General features: G+C 45.4%; 1 protein-coding gene across 14 annotated transcripts in view; it reads right to left on the bottom strand.

Annotated features, from left to right (window-relative positions):
• The window catches only part of ADAMTS9 (ADAM metallopeptidase with thrombospondin type 1 motif 9), a 93144-nt gene that overhangs the window by 4059 nt on the left and 64845 nt on the right, over positions 1–24240 (bottom strand). For 4 of the 14 annotated variants that reach the window (XM_082059679.1, XM_082059686.1, XM_082059690.1 and 1 more), the window contains 12 exons: positions 18992–19162; positions 17295–17489; positions 15178–15310; positions 14838–14932; positions 14584–14678; positions 14356–14489; positions 12812–12903; positions 10732–10836; positions 8535–8629; positions 7840–7923; positions 3633–3775; positions 994–1088 (listed from right to left, as the gene is read on the bottom strand). In XM_082059679.1, coding sequence (XP_081915805.1) covers positions 8540–8629; positions 10732–10836; positions 12812–12903; positions 14356–14489; positions 14584–14678; positions 14838–14932; positions 15178–15310; positions 17295–17489; positions 18992–19162 — 1110 coding nt within the window. In that variant the 3' untranslated portion in view covers positions 994–1088; positions 3633–3775; positions 7840–7923; positions 8535–8539. Of the gene's footprint in view, positions 1–993; positions 1089–3632; positions 3776–7839; positions 7924–8534; positions 8630–10731; positions 10837–12811; positions 12904–14355; positions 14512–14583; positions 14679–14837; positions 14933–15177; positions 15311–17294; positions 17536–18991; positions 19163–24240 lie in introns of those variants that run through there. The other 10 variants (XM_082059681.1, XM_082059682.1, XM_082059685.1 and 7 more) reach the window with 9 other exon arrangements.

Genomic DNA, 24240 nt, shown 5'->3' with positions numbered 1-24240 from the left:
AGCCTCTGGTCCTGGCACAGTGATGTGTCAGTGCTGGGGCTGTGCCATCCTGCTCCTCTCCCTCCTGTTCTTCTTCCAGCCCCCTCCTTATCCTCCCCAAAACAACAGTGCTGCAGGTTTTTCCCAGAACTGGCTTTCTTTTCTGCCAAGCTCCAGCCTCCCCAGGCGCAGCTCTACCTCGCCTCCCTGTTTGGGGAGAGGTGGGTGGTAGATGGCCCCAGTTCATGCAGTTCCTTAATGCTTCTCAATTTGAGGCTAAACAAAGCAATCAAGTGGGCCTCTGCCAATTTGCACAAAACCTCCTTGCGCTATAGCAACAAGTAATTTTCTGTTATCCTCCCCTCACTCCCCTGAGCTCTCTTGCAATCCAGCAGAATTATTTGCTTTACGCTGTAAATTCACCCTCCTTCCACACTACTCTTACTCTTTAGGATCATTCCTGAAATTGAGAAAACCCAAACCTATTTGGGGTAACTCTCAGAGGGACAAGTGTCAGCAGCCGAGGCAGGAGGTGAACTCTCAGGAGTGAAGCCATCCTGCCCTTTGCTTGCAACAGCACGGGAAGCACCACAGATGTTGTTCAGTCCCCCACATTAATCATGCATTTGCCATCCCACAGGTGGAAAGGTCCTTTTATTTATTTTTTAAAGCTGCTTTATTGTCTCTTCTCATCAAGAGAAAATAAAAGAGCCTTTTTCTTCCTGTTTCACAGGATCGAAACCTGCTGATAAATAGAGTGAGATACCTGAGAAAACCAGTCAGTGGTCACTTCAGGGTGATATCTCAAATCAGGCAGAAGTTACCTAGCTGCCTGGAGGGAAAATTCAGAACACTATGTCTATGGCTCCTGAGATGCCAGAAATGGTTTCTCTTCTGGCTGTGAATGTTGTCGAGTGTTACATTTGTGCTGTTCTTACCTGCTGGGGATACCAGCTCTTTGGCCAAGGCAAACAGCTCAGGACCTACTTGGTGTTGAAAGCTTCTGATACTCACAAGTTAAAGATTCTGATAGTCCCAAGTTAAATGCTTCTGTACATTTATGCTCTTGAAAGGCCCAGGCCATTAGAAACGATCAAATTGGAAAATACCTGGAAAACACCATTAGTGAATCTGAATGCAAGTTCTATCTGGAAAGCTTCACATACCACTTGCACAACGTAGAGGAAAGCTGATGAAGAGCATATTATCAGATTATCGAAGGCAGCCTCTCCCGGGGCGGGCGTGCAGCTCTGCGGGGTTATTCCAGGTGAGCTACACACCAGCACAAGGCACACCCGCTGCCTTCTCCATGGAGAGTGGGATGAAGCTGCAGATGTTGACAAGAGCTGTTGGAAGGACTTGAAGACACCCCATTTTATGCAATTCAGTGAGCAGAATTTAGGAACATCTCTAAAAAAACCCCATATCTGATGGGCAGCATCTCTCCATTTGCCCCACCTGGATGGGGGCAGTAGCTCAAGCAGAGCGGTCTACTCTAACACCCTTGGCTGAGGTTTCCTTAGATCATCTGGGCCACTGTTCCAAGTAGATTGTCCACTGAGACACTGCGATTTGAAGAGACCTCGTGTGCTCAGGGATGCCTTGGGAAGAGAGCAGTGAAGGAGAGAGGAAGACAGCAAAGTCTTTCAGCAGCTGAGCCCCAGCACAGGTGGGAAGAAAGGCCACTGGCTTCTGCTCTCAAAAGGCAATTAGACTCACCCTGTTGTTTCCCGCTGCTGCCAGGCAGCAAACCTCCGTGGCAACTGCGGCACTATGCCTCCTTCCAGCAGCTTGGCCCATGCCATATGCGGTTTATTATTTCAGAGCTCAGTTATTTGCCCGTTCAGCTAATGCAGGTATCTGTTTTATCTGTAGCTGCATTTTCTCAAGCAGGGCTGGATTGCCACCAGTGGGTACGTGTTTGCTCTCGCGAAGCTCCGGCAAGGTGCCATCCTCAGGGGCGAGTGCACAGTTGCACGCTCCCGACACCACAAGTCTGGCCCTTGCTCCAAAGGGCTGGTCAAACTTGAGACCTGCAGTTGACACAGCTTCATTAGGGGAGCCCAAGCCACGTATGAGGCCAGAGCTCCAGCCCCTGGCAGCATCTGGTACCTGCTTGCATCCTTTGCTGCAGGCAGCTTCGCTCACACCTGCCAGGGGGATTACAGAGGCATGAGAGCAACTAAACCCCTGCTCATATTTGTCAGTCACTAAGACCTTCACTGCCTGCACAGTGGCTAACCTGGACACGTTTGTTCTTGCCACTTTGCAGGGAGCCATCCCCACTTCCTTGCTATCGTGAGCAGGAGCAATTAAAGCATTTTGCAGCAGATACTCCTTTCTGCGTGGGGGTGGGGGAAGGCAGGCTGTAAGCAGGGAATAGCTTCAAAGAGAAAGGTCAGCAAGCCAGTGAGGATGGATTAGTAAAGGACAATGCAGCAAAGATGTGATTAATTTAATTGTTCATCTGAAATGTAGTCACACATTAAAGAAGGATGAAGAAATCATAAGCATATGAATTGAGCCAAGTAATGATTTTAAGAGAGAAACATAGAGAGCCCTGCCTCCCTCTGCACTCTCTGCCCTGCCTACAAAGGGGTTTGTATTCAGGGATTACTCCAGACTTCTGGCTCTTCTTCTCACACGATCTTCTCGGAAATGGAAACACCAACTACCAACAAATGTTTGAGTAGCTGTGGTTTGATATCGCTGCTGGCAGCTCAGACTGAGCAGGAGCATTAAGGCTCGGCATGTGCCCCAGCTTGTGAGGAGATGTAATGTGGAAACCATTTGGGTTCTTACACTCCCAGCAGAACTGAGGTTTTCCTGGTGGAAATGGAGTGATGTGCATGGCCTCAGTCTCTGCACTTCATATCCAGTCACTGCCTTGGAGGACCTGAAACAGCTTCACAAAGCAGAAACTATTTTCTATCTTCCTTCAGCTTTAAATAGTATCTCCGTCGCTTACAGTCAACAGATCGTATCTCCAAACACTTCAGAAGTAATATTTGTAACTAGAGAGAGGCAGAAGTTATTTCATGAAAAAATTCACAGTAGTGTGGGGTTTTGTTGTTGTTATTTGGGTTTTTTGTTTGTTTGTTGTATTTTTTAATTTGAACAAACAAACAAACCCAGGAAACAAAGTATAAAAAGCATATGGGTTAGGTCAAAAAACTATTCTCATTTTGATTTTCAAAAAAAACTGCACCTTGTGTTTGGTAACATAAAATAGCTGAAAAACTAAGCCAACTTAGAAATAGAAACTCAGACTGTTCTGTGAAGGCCCAGCATAACTTCTTAGCACTCTTCACCTCACTGCTGCAAAGAGAGGTCAGAAACTTGTCAACTAAATCTGCTTCTAGAAGGCTACAATTCTGATTGCCTGGATTACTCCAGCACAGGCAAAAATACTTGGAAAATACAGGAATGAGACCGACAGGCACTGCTTTTGGCCATCAGCTCCTTCTTCCTGCATAAAACAAGCTGGAGAGCTGCCTCCAGGAATTTGTACTGCAAAGGGACTCATCCCCTCCCACTAAATGTCCAACAGCTACTAAGATTAGCGACTTTTGGATGAACTCGAATGTATTTATTAAAAAGACTTGATTGGAAGAGTTCTCAGTCTGGAGAGTTCAAGTGACGGGAGAACTTACCATGTAGGCTGAGCTGCTTCAGCTGTTCAGGACTTCTGGGTTGGGTTGAATTTCTGTTCCTTTGCCTGGTAGATGGAAGAACTATCTCACTTCAATGCTGTTGCCCTGGCAGAAATGCTCTCTTCAAGTCAGCCCACAATTGTCTGTTTGGGAAGAGGAATCATGTGAGAAAGACCCACTAGATCAAGTCTGGAAGTGCCTCAGTGGAAAACTGTCTTTTAAGCCTAGACTGCCCTCCTTGGTCTTTTCTGCCTCTCCCAGTTTTTCAACAGAATTTTCAAAACAAGGCTCTGCGGGAGAAGAAGGTTTTCTAGCAGGTGTCATTATATGAGACTAGCTCCTTGAGTTACGCTTTTAAAACAGCCTTCAACAAAATGCATTTTATTTTTCTATAGAGGAAAAAACACCCATTATAGAAGCAGAAAGAAGAGATGAAGAAATCAACTCTGTCTCTGGACCAATTAGTTCTGATAGGCCATGCAACAAGGCTGAAGAAGAGCACTGTAATTTTCTTAGAATAACTGGACCTAAGCATTGAAAGTGATAAAATGACCCTTTCATTATACAGGGCTGGAAGGTTAAATATGATTCAGGGGCTGTGCACAGACCCCTGTTGGCTTACCTCCATAGCAGCCCATGTTTAAAGCCTTTGTGGTCATTTATTAAGGATAAATGATAGAAAGGAAAGACACCTTTAAGATACTCGTAATTTAAACTAAGAGTCAAGCTTTTGAAATAGTGCATGTTCTGTTTTCTGCATCTGACAGTGATTTAGCATGAGAAAGGTATCCTCTCTCCTTTTTGGATTAAAAACATAGAAGCTGAAAAAGGCTGGAGCTGCCAGCACTAGATCTGCTGCATTTTCTGAGACAAAGCAAGAGGAATATACAGAAGAGGAAAGAAAAATGCAACTTCTTCACTCCTACCTGCGGCCTCTGGGACAGAGGCGATGTAAGACCATGGCAGTTTATTACTTGGTTGCTCTCCTGAGATCCCATCCCCACATTTGCTTCCTTTTGACCCATACTTCTTCTACCTGAATTTTCTTGTATATTTGATACTATTTTTTCAAACTTGGAAAAGTGTTGTGGTCTTTTTGTTTTCTTTACATAGCACTGCTAGCAGTGTGGACCAGGTCCAGTATCTCAACTCATCCTTCAAGAACATTTGCAAAATGAACTGTTTGGCTCCTCTATCATCCCACGGCAAGGGATGTCCCTGGCATGTGGATGGCAGCACCAGCACCAGGCATGTCCAAGTAGCACATGGGGAGTCTCTGAGAAGTGCTCGTGTATGTTTTGTACCTCAGGACACTCCTCTCCTGGGCAGAAATGGGGCAGCATCAGTCTCTCTGACTGGCAGGGCACGAGTGGATGACTGTGGCCATTCCCCAAAATGATTCCTGGTCCATGGAGTCCAACCTGAGCTTGGGGCAAAGCTCCATATAATCAACATTATTACTGTCCCTTGTTCCTTTTGCATGGGACAGTCGAGCTTGGAAAGAAACACCAGCACAGAAAGGAATGTTTACCATTCAATGTATTATTCCCTTGTGTACAAAGTATTTTTCCTCTATAATAGCACACAGGTATTGAAATACGATGGCAAATGCAGAAAGACCATACAGACATGTCTTGCGGGTCTTTTTGTTTCCTTTTGAGTATAAGCAGAAATAAAAGAAACACTGTACAGGAAAGTGCTTGCAAAAAACCCCACCCAGTTTGTAGAAAAATAATGGCATTGATATACAAAACCCGGAGTTGTTTCCTGAACAAGAAAGGTCTAATATTTCTGGTTCTCAAAGTCTGTTCCTATTTAATGAAACCCATTAATGAACCACAGGATCAGTGCTCTATCATTTTTTCCCTTATTGTTTATTTAATTTTTTTTAGGTTCCTCTCGCTCTTTTAATAGCTGCTATGAAATTATACGGTATAAATGAATGTGTACAGGTCAAAATAATATTTCTTTTTATAAATAGCCATTCAGTTCATTAGAGAAAATATAACAAGCCTGTACTTTCCAAGCACCGCTGTTTCTTTCTAAAGTTCATAGTGCAATTTTCCCTTTTCCCCTACAGGAGTTATACCTAAGCAATTATCATTAAAAAAGAAAAAAATCACTATTCCATTCTTACTCCTTTCCCCTTTCCCTTTTTTTCCTCTTTCTCTTTCCCTTTTCCCCTTTCCCTTTTCCCCTTTTCTTTCACCTTTGAAATGGTATTTTTGGCATTTTTCTCAGAAAGGTAGAATTCATTATCATTATGCATAGACAAACAGAATAGGTGAAAAAGTAATCTTTCTAAGATGTGATCATATCTACTTATGCGCTATTAAGCCAAAACCCCCGAATTATACGTAAGAGTCTCATTCTTTCCTCTAAGTCTGAATATTAGTAAGACTGACAGAAGTACACACAAAATAAATGTAGAGCACCCCGACTGTCAGGTCTCACTCTGAAGACTCAACACAGCCCAGTGCATAAACGGGTTATGAATTCAGGGATCAAATAATTTATCACTATTGATCTGACACTATTTTGTAACAAACTGATTATACATCCTTTGGGGAGCTCTGCGAAAGACTCACACAAGATCCTGAGGTTACTTATTTTTAACTATTTGCATCCAAAATTGAAAGAATTATCTGAAGTAGTAGATAAGCTTCTTTAGTTTTCCAAACTGCTGGCAATTTTGTGCTGAAAAGCTTCCTTTCCTTGCACTTTGTGCTTCTGTCTGCCCCAACATATAAGGTGAAGGGGCAGTGTCTTCCTATCGCTAAGTAAAATTGTGGAGAAAGAGATAAGGAACATAGTCATAGACTACAAAAATAATCCGGTCACATCACCCCCGGTCAATGTGCTACCAAGCTCTGCAAATATGTGGCGTGCCACCAGCGACAGGCTATGTACAGGCGGGAGCCATCGCACCACCGCATTTGGCACCTATGGGAGCTGTCTCCTCAATTTAAAATAATAATAATTAAAAAAAACAGCGCTAAAGGTCTGGTTGTACACGGGATGGCAGATAGGCAAGGAGCGCATATGCCTTACCAGGAAGATCCGAAGCAACACAGAAGTAGGCGTAAAGCAGCCTGGTTTTGAGGGGGAGCGGGCAGAGTTATCTGCGAGTACAGAGTGATCTTGTTGAAAGGAGGCAGAGCCGGCGCTGAAGCCTCCCTTTGCAGATGGTCTGCGAGTGAGTAGGAAGCCAGGGAAATGCTGCAGGTGCCTGCAGTGAAGTCCCCTGGCCAAGAGGACAGAGTGGCTTGGCTGGGCATGCTGTCCCCCACCCCCTGCCACAGACCCCGCGGTCCCCACCGGCAGGGATGCTTTCGGCTTCGGATTTTGGTGACAATGTCTGCAAGAAACTGCGTGGCTTCTGAGAACACAGCCCAGGGAAACATATGGCCTGATCAGCCTGTCTGGGATGAGTTAATACCCCGCTTCCAGATGGAGCCAGGAAGCACAGTGGCACATGCAATTAGGAGACAAATACATGTTTTTTTTAAAGAGTGAGTTCACTTTGGAGCCCTGTGAAAAAGGAGCTCAAGCTGAAGATCCATCTGCAGGAATTTTCCTAAACCTGGGGTATATCTCAGTTTATTTGAATCGCCTGACAATTTTTACTGCTTTCTTTGCTTTTTCACTGATGAAGGCACTGGATTAATTAAAACTACAGAGCATTAATAAATATCATGTTAGCACCAAACCAGTGCTCTTAGCACTGGCCACAGAGGTCATGTGAAATTCAAAACATACCTAAAACATAAAGATTGCTAATGCAACTAGCACTGTATTCATTGTCATGTTTTCCTTGAGTGCTGTTGGCCTAATCCCTAAAATAAAATTTAAGCACATCATGTCTATTTTCCTTACAAAAAGACAGATTGAAATGCCAAAAATACCCCTATGCAGATTGTGTAGCACCGTAGAGGGCCAAAGCAGCCCATAACTGAAGGAAAATTACTGATTGAAAAGTAAACAACTGAATACAGTGACAATAAAGTATCACTTGTCATAATGCTACATATAATGTAGAGTACACAAAATGCAGTGGTTTGACTGCAGGATTTAACAATAAAAAATAAAAAACAGTAAAAGCAGCCTTAATATAATGATTTTACGTACAAAAATATTAAATCAAAATAAATAATTCCAAACATAAATATTATACTGTACATTAAGAATATGCGATCTATATACACACATAAACAGATAAAAAAGTGGAAGGCAGAGGTATTGCATCGCTATCCTTCATCCATCTCATCTCCACTGGCTGTTCTCAGAGAACCTGGAGAACACAGACAAGGTGCACATTAGAGTCAGATCATCCTCTTCACCCCTGAAACCTGTACCTGGAGAGATCTGCACAAGAGTGGTGCCAGCGAGGTGGGAAGTGTGTTACCAGTTGATGGTGTTATACCCATAAGGATTACTGGTGGAAGCAAGGACTGGGAGCACGGGATCCCATTGCTCCACAGATGCTGCATGGTGTGGGTGGCTGCCACCGATGCGCTCGAAGCACAAGTGCTTTTGCAAGCGTAGTGTGGTCTGCTCTTTTTACAAGGGCATGCAGTGATAGGACAAGGGGTAATGGCTTTAAACTGAAAGAGGGTGGATTTAGATTAGTTATAAGGAAGAAATTCTTCCCCATGAGGGTGGTGAGGCACAAGAACAGGTGGCCCAGAGAAGCTGTGGATGCCCCATCCCTGGAATTGTTCAGGGCCAGGTTGGATGAGGCTTTAAGCAACCTGGTCTAGCGGAAGGTGTCCCTGCCCATGGCAGGGGGGTTGGAGCTAAATGATCATTAAGGTCCCTTCCCACCCAAACCATTCTATGATCTTATGATTCGGGATGTTTTCAGGAAGATTTCCCTTTGTGCAGAAGCAGCTGGGAACTCACCATCGCTATAACACCTGAACATCGAGGCCTGTTCCAGATGATGGAGTACACTTCCCACAATAACCACCACATTTTCCTACTACTTTGGTACCATCCTGCAGGGAAAATCAGAAATAACAACACATATAAGGGCTTATGAGCTCCATAATGTAAAAGGACCACATCCAGGTTATTCTTGTCAGAGTTTTTAACAGAAAATGTCTTGGAAGGAAAACAAATTATTCCTAAATCAATCTACAAAATCATCATTATATTTAAATATATGCAAATGTAATTCCCTTTCGTGATACCAGGTCAGATGGTGAACACAAATAAGAAAGGGTAGTTTTGATGTATTACATTGAAAGATGCCCAAGGAGAAGGCCATTCAGAGGCATACTTCAAGGGTATCTGCTTTCCCCAATTTGCCCCACAGTGAATAACTGTAATGAGTAGAAGACTTGGATCGTGCAAGATCAAAATCACATCTAGACAAAAACAGCTCCTCAGTTGTGCCCAAGCATGTGAAGGGCACAGGAAGGATATTTGCAATTACTGCCAAGAAACATCCATTTGTAAGGGAAAGGTCTCGAATAGCTCCAGAGCCAAGACAAGAAGGAAAGTGATGGGGTGAGGCCATTGCTGAGGTGCCGTCCCCCCTCAGCTCTGCATTCCCACAGCCAGAAGAAACAAAGGAAGATGTGGAGTGGCCTTAGGGTTGACCTGGTCTCCAGGAGAGCCCAGCAAGTGTGGTGCAACTCTGGTTTTCAGTTAGGAGATTGATACCTCTTTCCTTCTCCCACCTCTGCAGAGTCTTTCGCCTTTTGGTCATTACAATGGACAGACAGTCCTTAAGGGGAATTCAACCCTCAGTTACCAGAAAATCGGACTTAAGTGCACAACAAGCTTGCACAAAGCATTTATTTTTAAATGTGCTCCATCCTGCCCTTAATACTATTGATCTGTGATTGAAGCAGGCTGCTATAATCTCTTCTCACTATGCCTTCCTTTCTTCTGCTCCTGTGGGCAATTACACTCCTGAAACAGCGTTTGACAGATGCGACCGGGTGATGGAGGTAAGAGCTGTCTCTTAGATAACCCATCCCTTAAAGTTTGTTTTAATTCTGCCAGCTGTGATGGTGGCTGCTCTCTGCAACCCCAAAGTCAGCTGTCTGGGATTCTCCGTTCTGAAGGGCAGAAAAACAGCAAAGCATCTGCCAGAACTAAGACACAGAGTCTGTGCTGGTCGTCTTCTATCTGTACTGGAGGATGCTTTGCTGCAGCGTGGTTGGACCAGCAGCATTTCATTCTCCTTTAAGAGCCACAGTGTTGATGACGCTCATGGTCCCAAGGTGGTTCCCAGAGCCAGGGATAATGAAAGCAGTACAGGAAAGGATATTTTGAAAATTGCTTTTTGTTAAATTATTATGGTGACCTCCTTTGGAGAGTTTTAACAGGGGCAATCGGGATGACTCACGTGAAGTAACAGCCAAAAAAACCATCCTGGGTCTCTCCAATTTCAGAACATGACACAGAAGAAACAGCGTGAAGGCATACAGCGATGGAGGTGTTAACGGGCAGGAAAATTAAGCTGTACAAGTTCGAATTTGGCTGCAGAGTGATTTTGAAGGTCTGTCTGGCTTATCTGGAGGTATCATGTCAGCAGAGCCGTGGGCAGCCACAGAGGACGGTGTCCTGGGGTGCAGCCCCAGCCCACCAGAGCTTGGGTGAGTTGGGTGTCTCCCAAGGAGGTAAACTCAGATCAGCCCAATGGGAATGTCCACATCCTCCATACTTTATTAGCCAAATTTTGGGAACAATTCCTACTCAGGGCACTCTCCTTGCACCCAGACCCTTTCCGGCAGGTCAAGCCCCGTTCTGCGGCCCTGACCCTGTGTGCCATGGTCCTGCCTGCCGCGTGATGCACGCTTCGTGCCAGACATCTCAGATTACTAATTAAGGATATGTCTGCCCCACAACACGCAGCATTTTCAGCTTCACAGTTAAGCAGGTTCACTAATTAATTGCAATAACTCAGGCCAAGTTAAACCCCCTAGCCCCTCCCATCCCCCCCTCACCCCCCCCAGACAATTACATGCAACACTTAATTTCTGATGTTAGATTTTTGTTAGGCTCTGCATGGAAGATGTTACTGCGAAAGCCAACAGTTAGAAACTTCCCATGAGTGGGTATAACCACAATTAAAATTATAACTTACTGGAGATTTTTGGATTTCCGACACTGCGTAATTCCCTTGCGAGAGCCACTTTGCCGTTCCCACTAAGGACAGGCCTGTCCCATAAAGGTCTATGCTGAAGCGACCCTAAAAAGCAAGCAGATGAACCTGGTTATCCTGAAACACTGTGCTTTTGCCACAGCCTCACTTTTCTAAAAGGACCTTGCCAGCAATGTTTTCATTTTTTTCCCCCATCACTCTGATACTGATTAGCACATATTGTACAAATCACAGCGTATCTCAGGTTAGGAATTTCTTCCTCGTTGGTGGCTGCAGGGAAGGAGGGGCTTTATCTTGGTTTTTCACCGCTTTTTCTCTGTTGTGCACTGCTTTTTCACGGTTTGCCGGCTGGGGGCATTCTTGGCTTTTCCATGGCAAACCGTGGAGCCTGACATGCTTCAGCAGCTGATGGGAAAGATACTCCAGGGATGCTCTGCAGCTGCTCTTGCTGCTCCCTCCTCGACTGGAGAGGGCACCCTTGTCCTTCTTTTCCTTATTTCCCACTGGGCTTTTTTTTTTTTTTTCTTTCCAGACTTCACTAAAATCAGAACTCTTTCATTTATTTATTTCTTAAAAATGTCCTTCGCTTCATTCCACATTGTCTCAAAATGCACAAATGCACAAAACAGCTGGAAAATTAAGGGCTGTGTCTGCATTTAATGCCTTGCCCCATGGCAGACCCCAGCCCTGCTTATTTCAGGACGCAAGGAGGGATCCTGTGTCCACATTCCCAGGCTGACCGACAGCCCAGCACAGGCATGAGATACCAGATGGCTGTTAGCTTTGCTCCCTGCACTTACCGCCTTGGGAATGTTATTTTTCTGCAAGGAGCAAACTGTCTCGGTCAGGTGGATGGATATTAACATTCATGAGCCTTCCTGAGGTAAGAAGTGAATCCCTAAGCTGCTGAGCTGTGCAAAAAAGTGTCAGCTCCGAAAGTATGGAGGGACGAGATGGAGAGCTTTGCCCTCTGCCGTCTGTTGCTGCAACTTGCTACTTAACACCCCTCACAAATATGGTCTGCCCAACACCTTGGACTATCCAAACATACCACTTATTATCCCCCAGTGCCACAGAAACCAGTTGTGCTTGGGACATGGAGCAAGCCAACTGTCGCACAGTATTAATTAGTCACCTAAGGACTTTGAAGAAAGCATATTTCTTCTAAGCAACTGGGCTAGATGTCCTACATCGCCTCCTGAAGCTACAGAAGATGTGACTTTGGCTGTGCCCAGCTCTGTGCTTTTGTGGCCGGGCACCTCACGGTGCTGGAACAGGTTGGATTTGCCCTGATACATGGGCGCTGCCTTCATTTTGACAGTTTTCCCAGTCCCAAAGTGGACCGAATGGTGGTCCCACTGCACTGCAGTGAAAATAAGCAGCAGGGCATGAGGATGGTGTGACAGCAGCTGGCGGGTACCATTGCAGTCTCTGACTGATGGAACCTGTCCATCCAACAGTAGAAACCCAAACTGTTCCTGCCCTGCAAATGCCCTCTCCTTCTTGAGCATCCCCTCCTTGAGCTGGCTTGGCAGGAGTCCTGCTGTCTGTCTGCTCCCTTCTCCATCCAGAGAGGTTATCTCACCCATCTTCCCACACCCCTAAAAAAGAGCAGTTGCAGCAGATATGAGATTGTGGAGTTCAGGGGCAGGGTCCCAGGGCATCCCGACGGTCTGACTCACCTCTGCTCTCCCTGCCCAGTACTTCCACCAAACCCTGCCATGCACTGATGCCCCTTCTTTCAATTCCGTGTGCAAAGCCCAGCCCTTCTCCCACAGCTTATTTCTTCTTTTCTCCTTTACTGTTTGAGCACTCGCAGGGGAATGCAGGAGCAGTGGGGAATGTCCCTTAGCCAGTCCCAATGCTGGTCTGATAATAACCTGATGTTTTCCCATAAGGAAAATGGAAAGTGCTTTCTGCACGGACAAAGGGAAAAGTTTCCAACCACTGAGATGAAAATGTGACACTCACTGGTGTTGGGCTGATGCGATCAGCAGTAATTAATAGAGGGCCTGAACAAAACAAATGGCATCAATTCCTGTAAAATGTTATTGTCGAATACCTGTGGGCATTTGGCAGCGCTGTAGCAGTCCCCAGCAGTGGCATAAGGAACAGGTCGTCCATCATGTGTCCGTGCAAACTGTAAATCAGTTGCTGTGGAGAATAGTTGATAAATAACATGAAAAGAAAAATATAGGAAGAGAGACAAATTAAATGTAAACGTGCTCTTTGCTAATGTTTAAATTCACTAAAGCTGGTTTCATACATTAATCTTGAGAGTCGAGACTGCTGGATTTTTAATACTAAATCCCCCAATTCATTCCACATGTGACTCCCAGCACGTAAGCACTGAATTTAACAGGACACTTATATGCTCTATGTTTACAGCTCAGTTTAAGTACATTGGCTATGTAGGGCCTAGATATAAATAACAACAAACTCAAAGCCATGACTTGGGTTTTATTTCAATATCAGAAAATTCCCCACTTTCAAGAAGGCCATGTGATGTCCTAAATCTCCCTTTTAAACAAAGGCAAGCAACCATCTCTGTGCTCTCCTGGGTGCCCCAGCCCAGGGGTTGGGGTTTCAAAGGGAATTGGGGTAAAATACTCTGGAGGGACTAGCCAAGACTAATTTAGATGGGGATGTGAGATAGTTCCTGTCTGACAGAGGTAGGTGCCCAGCTCCTTTTGAAATTCAAAGGGAGCTGGTATCAAATTCCCCGAGGGTGGTTCCTTTGAGATCTTTACCTAGGAGCTTTTACAGACTATTAGTAGCTTTTTTACAGATTGATAGACTGGGAGGTCTCAGGGCTTGAAAATTAAGTGATAAAAAAACCTTTATCAGATAAAGAGTCATTTTACAAGAAGGATTTTGATTTGCTAAAAAATCCCTGCTATTTACTGAATGAATCACCAACAATATGCTGTATTTTTAAAACATTTGCTGGAAACTGATAGCATCCCTGGAGTCTCCATGACTGAAACCATAACCCTATGGGACGCTGCAGGCTCTCTGGCGGCGGGATGGCTCCCAGCTCCCATGAATGACAAGACAGACAGGGTATCACTTATATTGCACAGCTACAGTCCCCTTCCTCTCCCAGAAATCCACAGCCCCACCTCCATCCTCTCAACATAAGTTATTTCCCCATGGCCCAGAGGAAGCAGCATCCTGACCCCATTGGAATCCCCTGCACTGGGATCTCCTGACATGGCTGTGAGTAAAATGGGGAGCCAGCTTTTCCCCAGTTCAGCTTTCTGTCTGAGTCCAGTCTGAAAATAGGAGACCAAATGAAATTAAATCCTTCAGAAAGTACACTGGCCTGCTGGGAGCACACAAATATTCATTCTGTATAGCAGATGCACCAGCAACTGTCTTAATATTTTCCCATATTACAGAGAAATGGTATGAGCATTTCTGATGTTGCAGAGTTGCAGTCTCTAAGCACAAAGCAGCAAACAAGTGACCAAGTTCAAAAGCAGCTTTTAACAGGAGAGCTCAGGAATATGGCTCACTAGAGTACTACTGCTTGTTTGTAGTTACAGTTGTATTTGTGTAAAATAAACATATTTTTTTTAATGGCAAGGCCCTGTTTTTACTCACTTATTATTTGCATAGTGTTCAGGTCCAGCCTTACTTTGGTGAAGGTGGAAAACCCAGCTGCTGTGTAATCTTTCCTACACTGGCAGTCTTCTCGTCTGCTCCCGTTATATGGACATTCAGTCGGGTTATGCAATCTAAATCAAAAGAAAACCCTTTCTACTCATGACGGGAAAATATTGCCATGGAAAACAAAAATAATGTGAAGCTCGGGATTAAAGAATTTCTTACCTGTATCCATACACTTCTGAAAAATTCTCTGCATCCCCATTTACAAGGGTCACGTACTCCTTTGGGCTGTCAGTCTGCATCCCAGAGCAATACAACTGAGAGAGAGAAGACAGAATTTTGTCAGGCATCATATGCAAAGGGATTGCTGAGAAAACCGAAGGTAGAAAATCCAAGAGTAGAAGTGAAGAGCACACACAGGGTCCTCTTGCACCTTCAGAAAATGCATTAACTATCAATCTGTTGCTGAAATGCACCTTTAATGTCTTTCCTTTGACTTGAAGGAAATATTCGCCATCTTCAGTGACACCTTTGAGATTTTTAACATCTTTGCAGCTCCTTGGTAATTCACCTGAAACGAAACAGAAATAATTGTAGTCACTGAGCAACTGTACATTGAAATTTCTTTTCTGTCACTGTGAGGCATCCAAAGCATCAAAACACCTTGTTTATTTGTCAGAGGTTTCCCTGAAGTACCTTAGTGCTTACTTGGATGACTCCCAATGCTTGGAAATAGTGCATATCTCTAGGAGTTTGACGGAAAAAGAGGATGAAACCAGGAGAAAGGCAAAGGAAGGTGCAAATCTGCAGACTTACAGTCATGGATGTTGTGACACGTCCTTCTCTCTTCAGGTTTCAGATCCGCATGGCACAAGCTGCTGAGCTGGTCATTGTTTGTCAAACACTGCACTGACCGGTGCATGACTCCAACTCCACAGGTGACGGAGCACTGCAAGACAGAAGTTCATATTTTATCTCAGGGGTTTCTGGGCTCCAGAAGAACAGAGACACCCTGTTTCCCTTGTATCAAGAGACAGCAGCAAAGGCCTCAGTCCTGCAAAGTGTTCAAACACAGGCTAAATTTTAATCAAGTAAGTAGTCCCTTTGATTATTAATCCCTTCATCATTATCATTGTCGTTATCTATTTCAAGAAGACCACCATACTTTGCTTAGCACTTGCATGCTTTGGTGAATGAGGCAGTTGGTTAAGGTGAAACAAGTGCTCAAATGATATTGCTTATTTTTCACATTAGGAAGGTCGTACAAAACAGAAATGTTCACCAGGAAGCCTGAATGTAGAAATCTTCTGGTGGCTTGGAGACATTGCTTGGGCTACTGACAGGGGTCTCTGAACAAACATTACGTGGATTGTTGTTTTCTATCCAAATTGTACTAAAAAAACCCAGAGCTTCCAAACCCTCTTTCCGCTTGCTCTGGAAAAATGGCTAAATCTGTGCAAGCACTGGATTATCCTCAAACAGCCCAAATCAAAGGCAGTCTCAAGGCTGAAATTGCACAAGTTACTGGAGCCACCAAGCAGCAGGTTGTCCAAGCTGGCTGCTGCTGAATGTGGCTATGGGAGGCAGGAGCATCTTGCTCCCCCTCTGCAACTTGTTCTTTCAAGTACCTGAGAACTGAAAGTCAGCTCTTTCTACAGGTACCAGGTTAGGTTGCCAAGAAAATGATGCTGCTCATCTATTTAGAAATGTTTACTTTAAAGGAGCACACTGTGAAGGAGATGGTCTTCAACAGCTTATGGCATTTGCATCTTGGCATTTATTCTTTATTGGGTCCAAATTCGTAAAACTTAACTAAGCAGTTGAGCAGGGCTCTCTTTGTCCATCAAAGGTGACGGTATTTTGCATTAAATCCCTTTGAAAATCAGAGATGAGAAGGGTCGTGGCACTCAGTTGTCACTGGGATGTTCAGTGTCCCAAAGCAAGGAGAAAGGTCTTGCTCTCTGAAATGAATACTCTTCTCAGTGAAATCGTACTAATGAGTTGAACATTTTGCACTGAAATTCTGGGGGAAAATACCAATTAATTGAGGCTGAGCTCTTTGCTGTAACTCCTCTGCCCTGACTCACAGAGAGGATCTGAGACTTCCTACAGGGCACGAGGAACTTTGGTTTCAAACGGTTCTGCCATTTACTGTGACAGCTTCCACTACATTTTGCTTGACTTGACCCTTGTTGCCTTGTAAAGGTTTGACAGATTCCTACAAATGCCTGAGCTGGGCTAATAAATCAAATTTATGGAGAAACACTACATTTCAAAGAATGTCAGAAGCCCAAAGAAGTGAAATATTATCACCTTAACTACAATTTGATCTTATAGTTCAGGCCCCAGAAGAGGCTCAACACAAATAACTTTAGCAGAAAGGCAAAGTTCTTTCTCCTGTCCTGTCACAGCATTTGTAAAAAGGAGAGGGGGAGGAGGGAAAGAAAAAAAAAAAGAAAAATCATTTTTAGGCTCAAATTACCAGTGTTTCAGTCTATTGGTGGTTCCCAGGTCTTGCTCACAAACATGGGCAAGTAGGATCAAACCCAGCTGCCAGCTAAGCCATCTCTACCTCTACTCTCATAGTTTCCAAACCCTTGTTTTGTGGCAATGACCTCACTTTCTGACTAAACATTCAGCATGACCCTCAACATTGCCACAAATTTTGGCTACAACTGAATTTCCATGGAGATCATGACCCCACTTGTGTCTGCTGGGACTCCCTCATATGATGGGCTTCAGTCTGGAGCATGGAGCCCTACACAGACTGGGGTTGCTGCTGCATGAGGGTATCCACTGCATTAATTTATGCAGCTTTTAAACATTTCCCTGCCAAAATGACAACTGTGTCCCCTGTCGGGGCGGGGAGTGGGGAGGGCTGCAAAGTTTGTTCCAATGTTTTTGGTTAAAAAAAGGAAGTTTGCCAAACTTACGCTTCCCCAGTTGCCAACGCGCCAGGATGCTGAGATGGGGCACTCCCCGAGGTAGCAGGGCTGGATGTTGGGCGGCTGTGTGCCGGGACAGTTGACAGTGTTCTGGTACCCGTACTCGTAGTGGTCCTTCCCAGTGTAAATCTCGCTGCAGGACACCAGGCGCTGCCTGTATCCCTTCCCGCAGGTGACGGAGCACTGCAGGCAGAGGAGGGACCTGTTAGCACCACGTGCTTTGGGAAGGCTGCCCGAAACGGGGAGGAAAAAACAGCTTTTAACATGTCAGGCTGTTCCAAGGGATCACTAGTAAATATTTAAGCCAGCCATGAGTATTATGAGTGGCTACAAGTGGGCTGGCACCTGACACTGCCTTTGAGCACCCAATTCCTCCCTGTGCTGCTCCTACCACTGCTCCTGGACTGAAGTTATTTATATCTCTCCCCAAGGGCAAAGACAGGAGCAGAAGACCCTTGGGAACTCAGAATTGTCTCTAGTATTTGAAGTGCTGTGTGGTTTTTCTTTTTTGTTTGTTTTTGTTTGTTTTCTTTTTCACCATAGGATGCACAGAGAAAGAAAATGGTCAAGATTGACCCCGACTTGCAGGTACTTGGCAGCAACTGGAAGAAAGGGAAGGATTTGCCTCTAATGAGAGGACAAATAGTGTCCCTGCCCTCCTCACCAAAAGCCTTGAGCTTTGAGACGTGGGGCGAGCTGAGCTCCAGCTCTGTGAGCTCTCACCGACCTCCTCATCTTCACAGGCCTGAGCACTCCCGGGGGATCACAGGCAGTGGGAGTGGGTTGAGGGTTTCTGGGCAAGGGGCAGCCAGAGCTCCAGCCTCACAGGCACCTTAGTATTTCTCTTAGGACACCACCCAGGAGACCAGGCTGCTCCGAGAAATTCTCGTGTCTCCACATTTCTCCCTCCTGCACTATCTTGGTGGCTTGTGTCTCCTCCCCCTCAGTCCTGGCATGTTTTCTTTTTTCCCTTTTCTTGCTCTTTCTTTTTAATCAGTGCTGTGTCAGCAGCTGCCTTGTCATTTCCCTCTGCTGTTCCTCCAAGTGGAAAATAATCCTTCACTCGCTGCAGAAGGAAACAGGCTGAGATTAGCCCAGGTCCTCCCGCATGCAGTGCCTGCTGCAAAGAAAACTCATCTATTTTCCTTGCCGAGCCCTCTCCCAGCCGTGAGGGTGAACCTGCTGCCTTCGCTCGCACCAGGTCTTTGCTCCTGCGAAAGATGGCAGCACAGAAGGACGCGTCCCCGCGGTCACATCCAGGCTCACCTTCCCCAGGGTGCTCACCTGGGCCCTCACACAGCTCACGGGGCCCCAGAGCTTGGCAGAAGGGGAAGGGAATAAAACCAGATAAATAAATAAACGAAATAAAATGGCGCAAAATCAAAGAGGTTTTGCTGGATGCGATGTGCTTTGGAAGAAAACTGTCTTTAGATATTAGCTAGGACTCTGAGCATGCTGGCGTTTACTCTTTAATATCCTGGTCTCCCACAGTCCTGCTCCTTTCTCTCCAGCAGGGAAATTACACACAGAAACAAAGCGAAAAATAATAATTGAACCACACAGCACTGCCCTGCCACTGTTGATTTGGGTTGCAATATCTCAGCAAGGCCAGCGGTGAGAGGAGGAAAGCGTGGCCCGGTGCTGAGCGGCACAGTCCCTGTGCGGGGATGGAGACGGGGACTCACCTCTGACCACTCCCCGGTGATCCAGACATACTCGCAGGGCGGCAGCCTGCAGCTCTCAATTTCGGGGGGGCGTTTGCTGGCATCGCAGTAGCCGCTGTTCTGCACCTGCTTGTTCTCATCCATGCAGACCACTTTGCGGTACCGGGATGATTCACCACACGTCTTCATGCACTGTTTGCAAGAAACAACAGCTCATGCAAACCATGGGGAGTTCAGCAAACTAATCTGCAGCCAGAGCGAGCCCTCCTCCCAGCAGCCCAAGTGAGCAGATGGCTCTATGCCCTCTCCTTGGTGTCACCTGGGGGCAAATTTGAGACCAGGTCCCCACCATGCCAGGCACTGCAGGAGCATCCAGTGATGAACTGCTCCCATCCTCTGGAGATTCTAACCCAAATTGCAGATACAGGAAGAGAGGAGAAACCAAGGGAGCAGGTATTGGTGTGGGGCAGATGTGAGCTCCAGCTGTGATGGGACCAAGAGATGCAGGGGTGGGCATGCCAGGTCAGGAGATGGGACAAAGGGGAAAGAACGGGGCCAACCCCCATCATGTCATCCTCCAGTACATACAGCTGCTTGGAGAATGATAAACCAGCCATTCCCCTTCCAAAATACATACCATTGCACCCTTGGCTGTAGTTGTCGTTGGGGAGCCCCTTCCCCGGTCCCTGACAGTGGGTGAGCAGCATCTGTCCCCATTGGGGACACATTTCTGTCACCGCTGCAGCTGAGGGGGCCCTACAGCTTTATTCGCTTTTAAATGCTGCCCTGCCCAATATTAAGAGTAACCCATGCTAGCTGAGCTCAACTGCTGCCCTGGACTTTAAGGACTTGGTTCTTCCTCTGCTTGTCTTGGAAAAACCATCCCAGCTGTGAGGCTGTCCCCCAAGGACTGGGTCTGTGCTTGGAGCGGGTCTTGCAAAACACACACATAAACCAAAATAAATCAGCATAAGAGCAGCTGTCTGGATAAGACCCTATTTTCTTAAAGATACCACCTGTAATGGACTTCTAACACTTTCAACTAACTGGATTAACAAGGAGAAAATATGCAGGAAAATAATCATTTTACGTAACATGCAGGAAATGTCTTTCCCCAAGGAGAAGGATAAAACGTTTAACCAGACCATTCCTCTCTGTACAGAAACACTGTTTGAAGTCACCTAGGATTGGGGGACCATGCCAGTTTAATCTAGTTAGAGTCTCACCCTCCAAATATAATTTCCAACCTTCCTGAAACAGCTTCTGCTCTCCTGGCTGGCCCAAAATTAGCAAGATCTCAGTGGGTTCAGCTAATTGCGAAACACAGACACTGTCAGGCCCCTGTTTCTGTAATTAGCTGTCAGAAGCCAGATTGCAAATTATGTGAGAACTTTGAAAAATCAGATCAATCCATGGCAGGAGCAGTAAACCAGGAGAGCCGCAGCGAGTGCAACATCAAGTTGGTCGTAAATATTTAGTAACCATGTGAAGTGGAGGGAGATGGGGAAGGAAAGGCAGCCCCACAAAGCAGCCTTTATACTGAAGGAATAACCGAGGAGCTCTCAGGCAACAGTCAACGTTGCAAAATCCGCAGTCTGCCCACAGACCCTAAGGGCTTTGTGTGCTTTCAACCTTATTTACTCACTTGCTTTAAGTCCTTGGAGTAGAAGCTCCTTCTAGGTCTGTGCTAAAACAAAGTGACCCTATGGGTGCTGGAGGAATCTGATGGAGTGTGATTTGCCCAGAGAACAAACCATGCTATATTTGCCCTTCTCTGCTACCTCCCTATTATATAAGTAAAATCTGAAAAACTGCATGTGGATAAGGCATCAAAAGCGCTCCATTATCATGTAGCTTCCGTGAGAAGCACCTTCCAAGAAGTGGGAAGAAACAAGGCTGATTTTGTCTCCTCTCAATGTATATTTAAGCCTAAATTTGCAAAGTACATTGGCTCATGCTTGATTTTATGAGGGTGAACCATCTCTATGTCATCAACGCATCTTCTGACACTGGCGGTGAAGAGCTAACATATGAAAAGCCCATCCTCATTTAAAATCATTAGTTGCTGATGAGGGATTGACGCTCTCAAACACATGCCAGCCCGCTTTGGGTTTCTTTACAAATAATGGTCATACGGCCAAATAAACCCAAGCCAGCTCTGTGCATTATGTCATCATCAGTAAATTAAAGTTTGAGTATTTGTATTTTTAGGGATAACTGGCAATTGAAGTAATACCAATGAGATATTAAATATGGCTCAAAGACAATGAGACCATCATAAAACAAATGTAAGAGAAACACTGCAGAGGTTCCAATCAGCCACCCCAAGGTTATAAAACATTATTCACGTAGAAAGTGGACAGTTCAGCTAGCAAGAAAAAGCTATTTTTCCTTTTAATATGGTGATATATTTTGTATGAAATCTCACATTCATGACTGATCTAAATCTCACATGAAACAGCAGGGCCAGGCTATAACAGCTTTTGATAGCAAGAGCTGAAAACAAGGTCAGGCATTTTACATTATTTATCTCTTTTGCCTCATTTCCCAAATTCTGAACTATTTTCCTGGCAGTTCAAATTAAGGACCATTTCAAGCCCTTCTGCAACTGTTTTAGAAGAGTAATAATAATAATTAAAAAAACCCCAAAGGCATTGCTTTGCAAAAGCGTTAATTTCATTTTTTTTTTTCCCTAAATTAAAATCTGACACAGAGATGAAACAAAACCCCACACCATGAACACTTCAAACATGCCTCGGATAACTCTGCAACACAAATCAGACAAGGATGACATGATTTACCCCAAATGGAAAACCTCAAATTCAGGAATTGCACTGCAGCTTCCAGAGCCATAGATTGTGCTTCCACAGAAGTTCATAGTAAAAAAACCCCAACCCTCCCCTCTCCCAGTTGTCCCTTTTTGCTTTGTGACCCTGGTCTGACTTTGACATTAGCAAGGCCTTTCCTATTGACTTTCTTCTCCCTGATGCAGGCACTGAGAACAGGTAATTAATGGTGATACACCAACAGAGCAATAAACGGTTTCCAATAAATTCCCTATTCCTTTTCATTGGCAAGACCAACTTTTTTCTAAACAACAACAACAAGGAACAATAAAAAAAAACCACCACCCTCTTGACAGATTCCCTTTAAAGATAAGAAATCAAGAAGATGACAGCACTGGGATGTTACTTTACATCCCCACTTTCATGTCAATTAGGGTTCATTGCCGTTCCCTGCTCAGAGAATACTAATGCAATCTGAGCCTCCTAACTATAAATAACATGCAGCCAGTACCTATGGCTGGGGAGAAGGTGCTATTACTTCTTTTCACTGGGTACATCGGAAGAAAACAAGAAGTGCTCAGAAGAAGAACTGGTTGGAGTCAGCCAAAGCGTGAGCTCACATTGGGCATCTCCTGCATGTTTCTATTAAAGGTTGCTTATGGGTCAGGAAACTTCTAGTGCACCTCCCCGGCAAAGCTTCGCTGGTGAAAAAAAAATATCTCTGTAACATGTTAAAAATTTCCCTCATGCAATGGGCAGTCCTGGAAAACTTAGGTAAACATCAGCATCCACCTCCCACCAAGGGCTTGGCTGGGTGAGGGCAGGCAGGAGCCTCTCACCATTAGTTTGAACAATTGCAAAAATAAAGGAAAGAGGGTGAAAGGATGAGGTAGGAGCCATGGCTTTTCAGGACTAATTACACCATTGGGTAAGGACTGTAACTGCATGATGTTTGGTGACCTACTTTGCTGCCTGTAGATTTATTAGCTAAAAAATTAACCGGGCTCTGTAAAAGCACAAGTTCATTGCAAGGAACTTGCTGGAGCCCCCTCAGCTATTCCTATGTTTTTTTTTGCAGGCTGGGGTGTTTCCATAGGGTACCACTGCCTGGTCAGCTCGGCTTTACCTCCTGCTGCATCCCATCCCACTCCGGTTCTCGGGCAGGTGAGAACGGGGCATGGTCCCCTCTGGCCTCTGGTACTTGTGGCTGCATTACACAGGATTATAAAGCAACTTCCAGCACTGCCGAGACCAAGGAATTTAAACTAAATTTGTTTGTATCATCCCAGTCAGGTCAAGATATCATGGTGGTGGGATATCATCTAATGTCACACACCCAGCTGGCTGCAGTCCGGGGTGATCCACGCAGTAATGAGCCAAGAACAAGCTCATGAGGAAGGGAAGATGAGGGGAAAGCAGATGCTACCTCCACCTTGAATTTTTTTCTAGCTGCCGCAGAACAGTTGCGCAGCCTCTGCGTGTGTGAGATGCTTTTTTTTCTTATCAGTAAATTTGCGTTTCTTATTCTTCCCCTTTTTTTCATTTTTTTTCTTTTTTTTTTTTTTTTTCAGTGACACAACAAAGGCAGCTCTGGAAGTGTCTGTGAGTCTGTAAACATCAAGATTTTGAGCAGGAAGCTGGCAGTGCCTCCCCATCTTTTGTTATCAGAGCAGGAGGCCCTATTTTGTTTTTCATTGACACCCCAGCCTCTTCACACTGTCTTGGCAGGCAAAGAGACCTTGACCAATTTCACCCACTTCAAGACCTCCCTGGGCCATGCAGGAGAGGGATCTTCTGCCCCTGTCCATCCCCTGCATCCTCATGAAGGGCCCATGACGGGTCATCCTCTTCTCCCTGTGTGGCAAGCACATCATCTCCATAGGACTGGTGACCTTTTCTGCGGGCTGTGTGACACAGGAGTCAGCTCCCCAGAGCTGGCAGCTCCATTGTCTTTCCCATTTCCAAGGCTGGCAGTCCCTGCACAGCAGGGAAGAACCTGGGACAGTGAGACAGGGATGGAGGAGAACCGAGGCAGGACTTTTGTACCCAGGGATGGCTAAAAATGTAACAAGACCAGAATGAAAATAATAATTTTGGTGCCTGGTCTGAACTTTCTCTGTCAAAACCTGTTGCGCACTCGAAGCCTGACACAGCACCCCATGGGAGGGCTTCCCCTGGACCCATTCCTCCTGCCCAGAGTCCCCTTGTCTTCCTGCCACCCATTGCCTACACTGCAGGCAAGTCCAAGTCACTCCCCCCAAACCACCAGAGCTGTAGCTTTATCCCCCGATCCAGCCTAGGAAGCTGGTTTTGCTGGGGACAGATGCTGCTCACTCAGAAAAGCACCATCTGCCATGGGACAACTTATCTCGGCGCTGCACACAGCTTGGGAAAAAGCACAGACCAGGAGCTCAGCGAAGGAGAGAGCTGTCAGAAGGAGCTGGGGTAACGGGGCAGGAAAGTGGGAACTACCAATATTCCCCA

This window comes from Streptopelia decaocto (assembly GCF_964273445.1).
Source record: "Streptopelia decaocto genome assembly, chromosome: 8".
Taxonomy (NCBI): Eukaryota; Metazoa; Chordata; class Aves; order Columbiformes; family Columbidae; genus Streptopelia; species Streptopelia decaocto.
The sequence above is the reverse complement of the archived record's forward strand: the minus strand, read 5'-3'. Positions and strand labels throughout refer to the sequence as shown.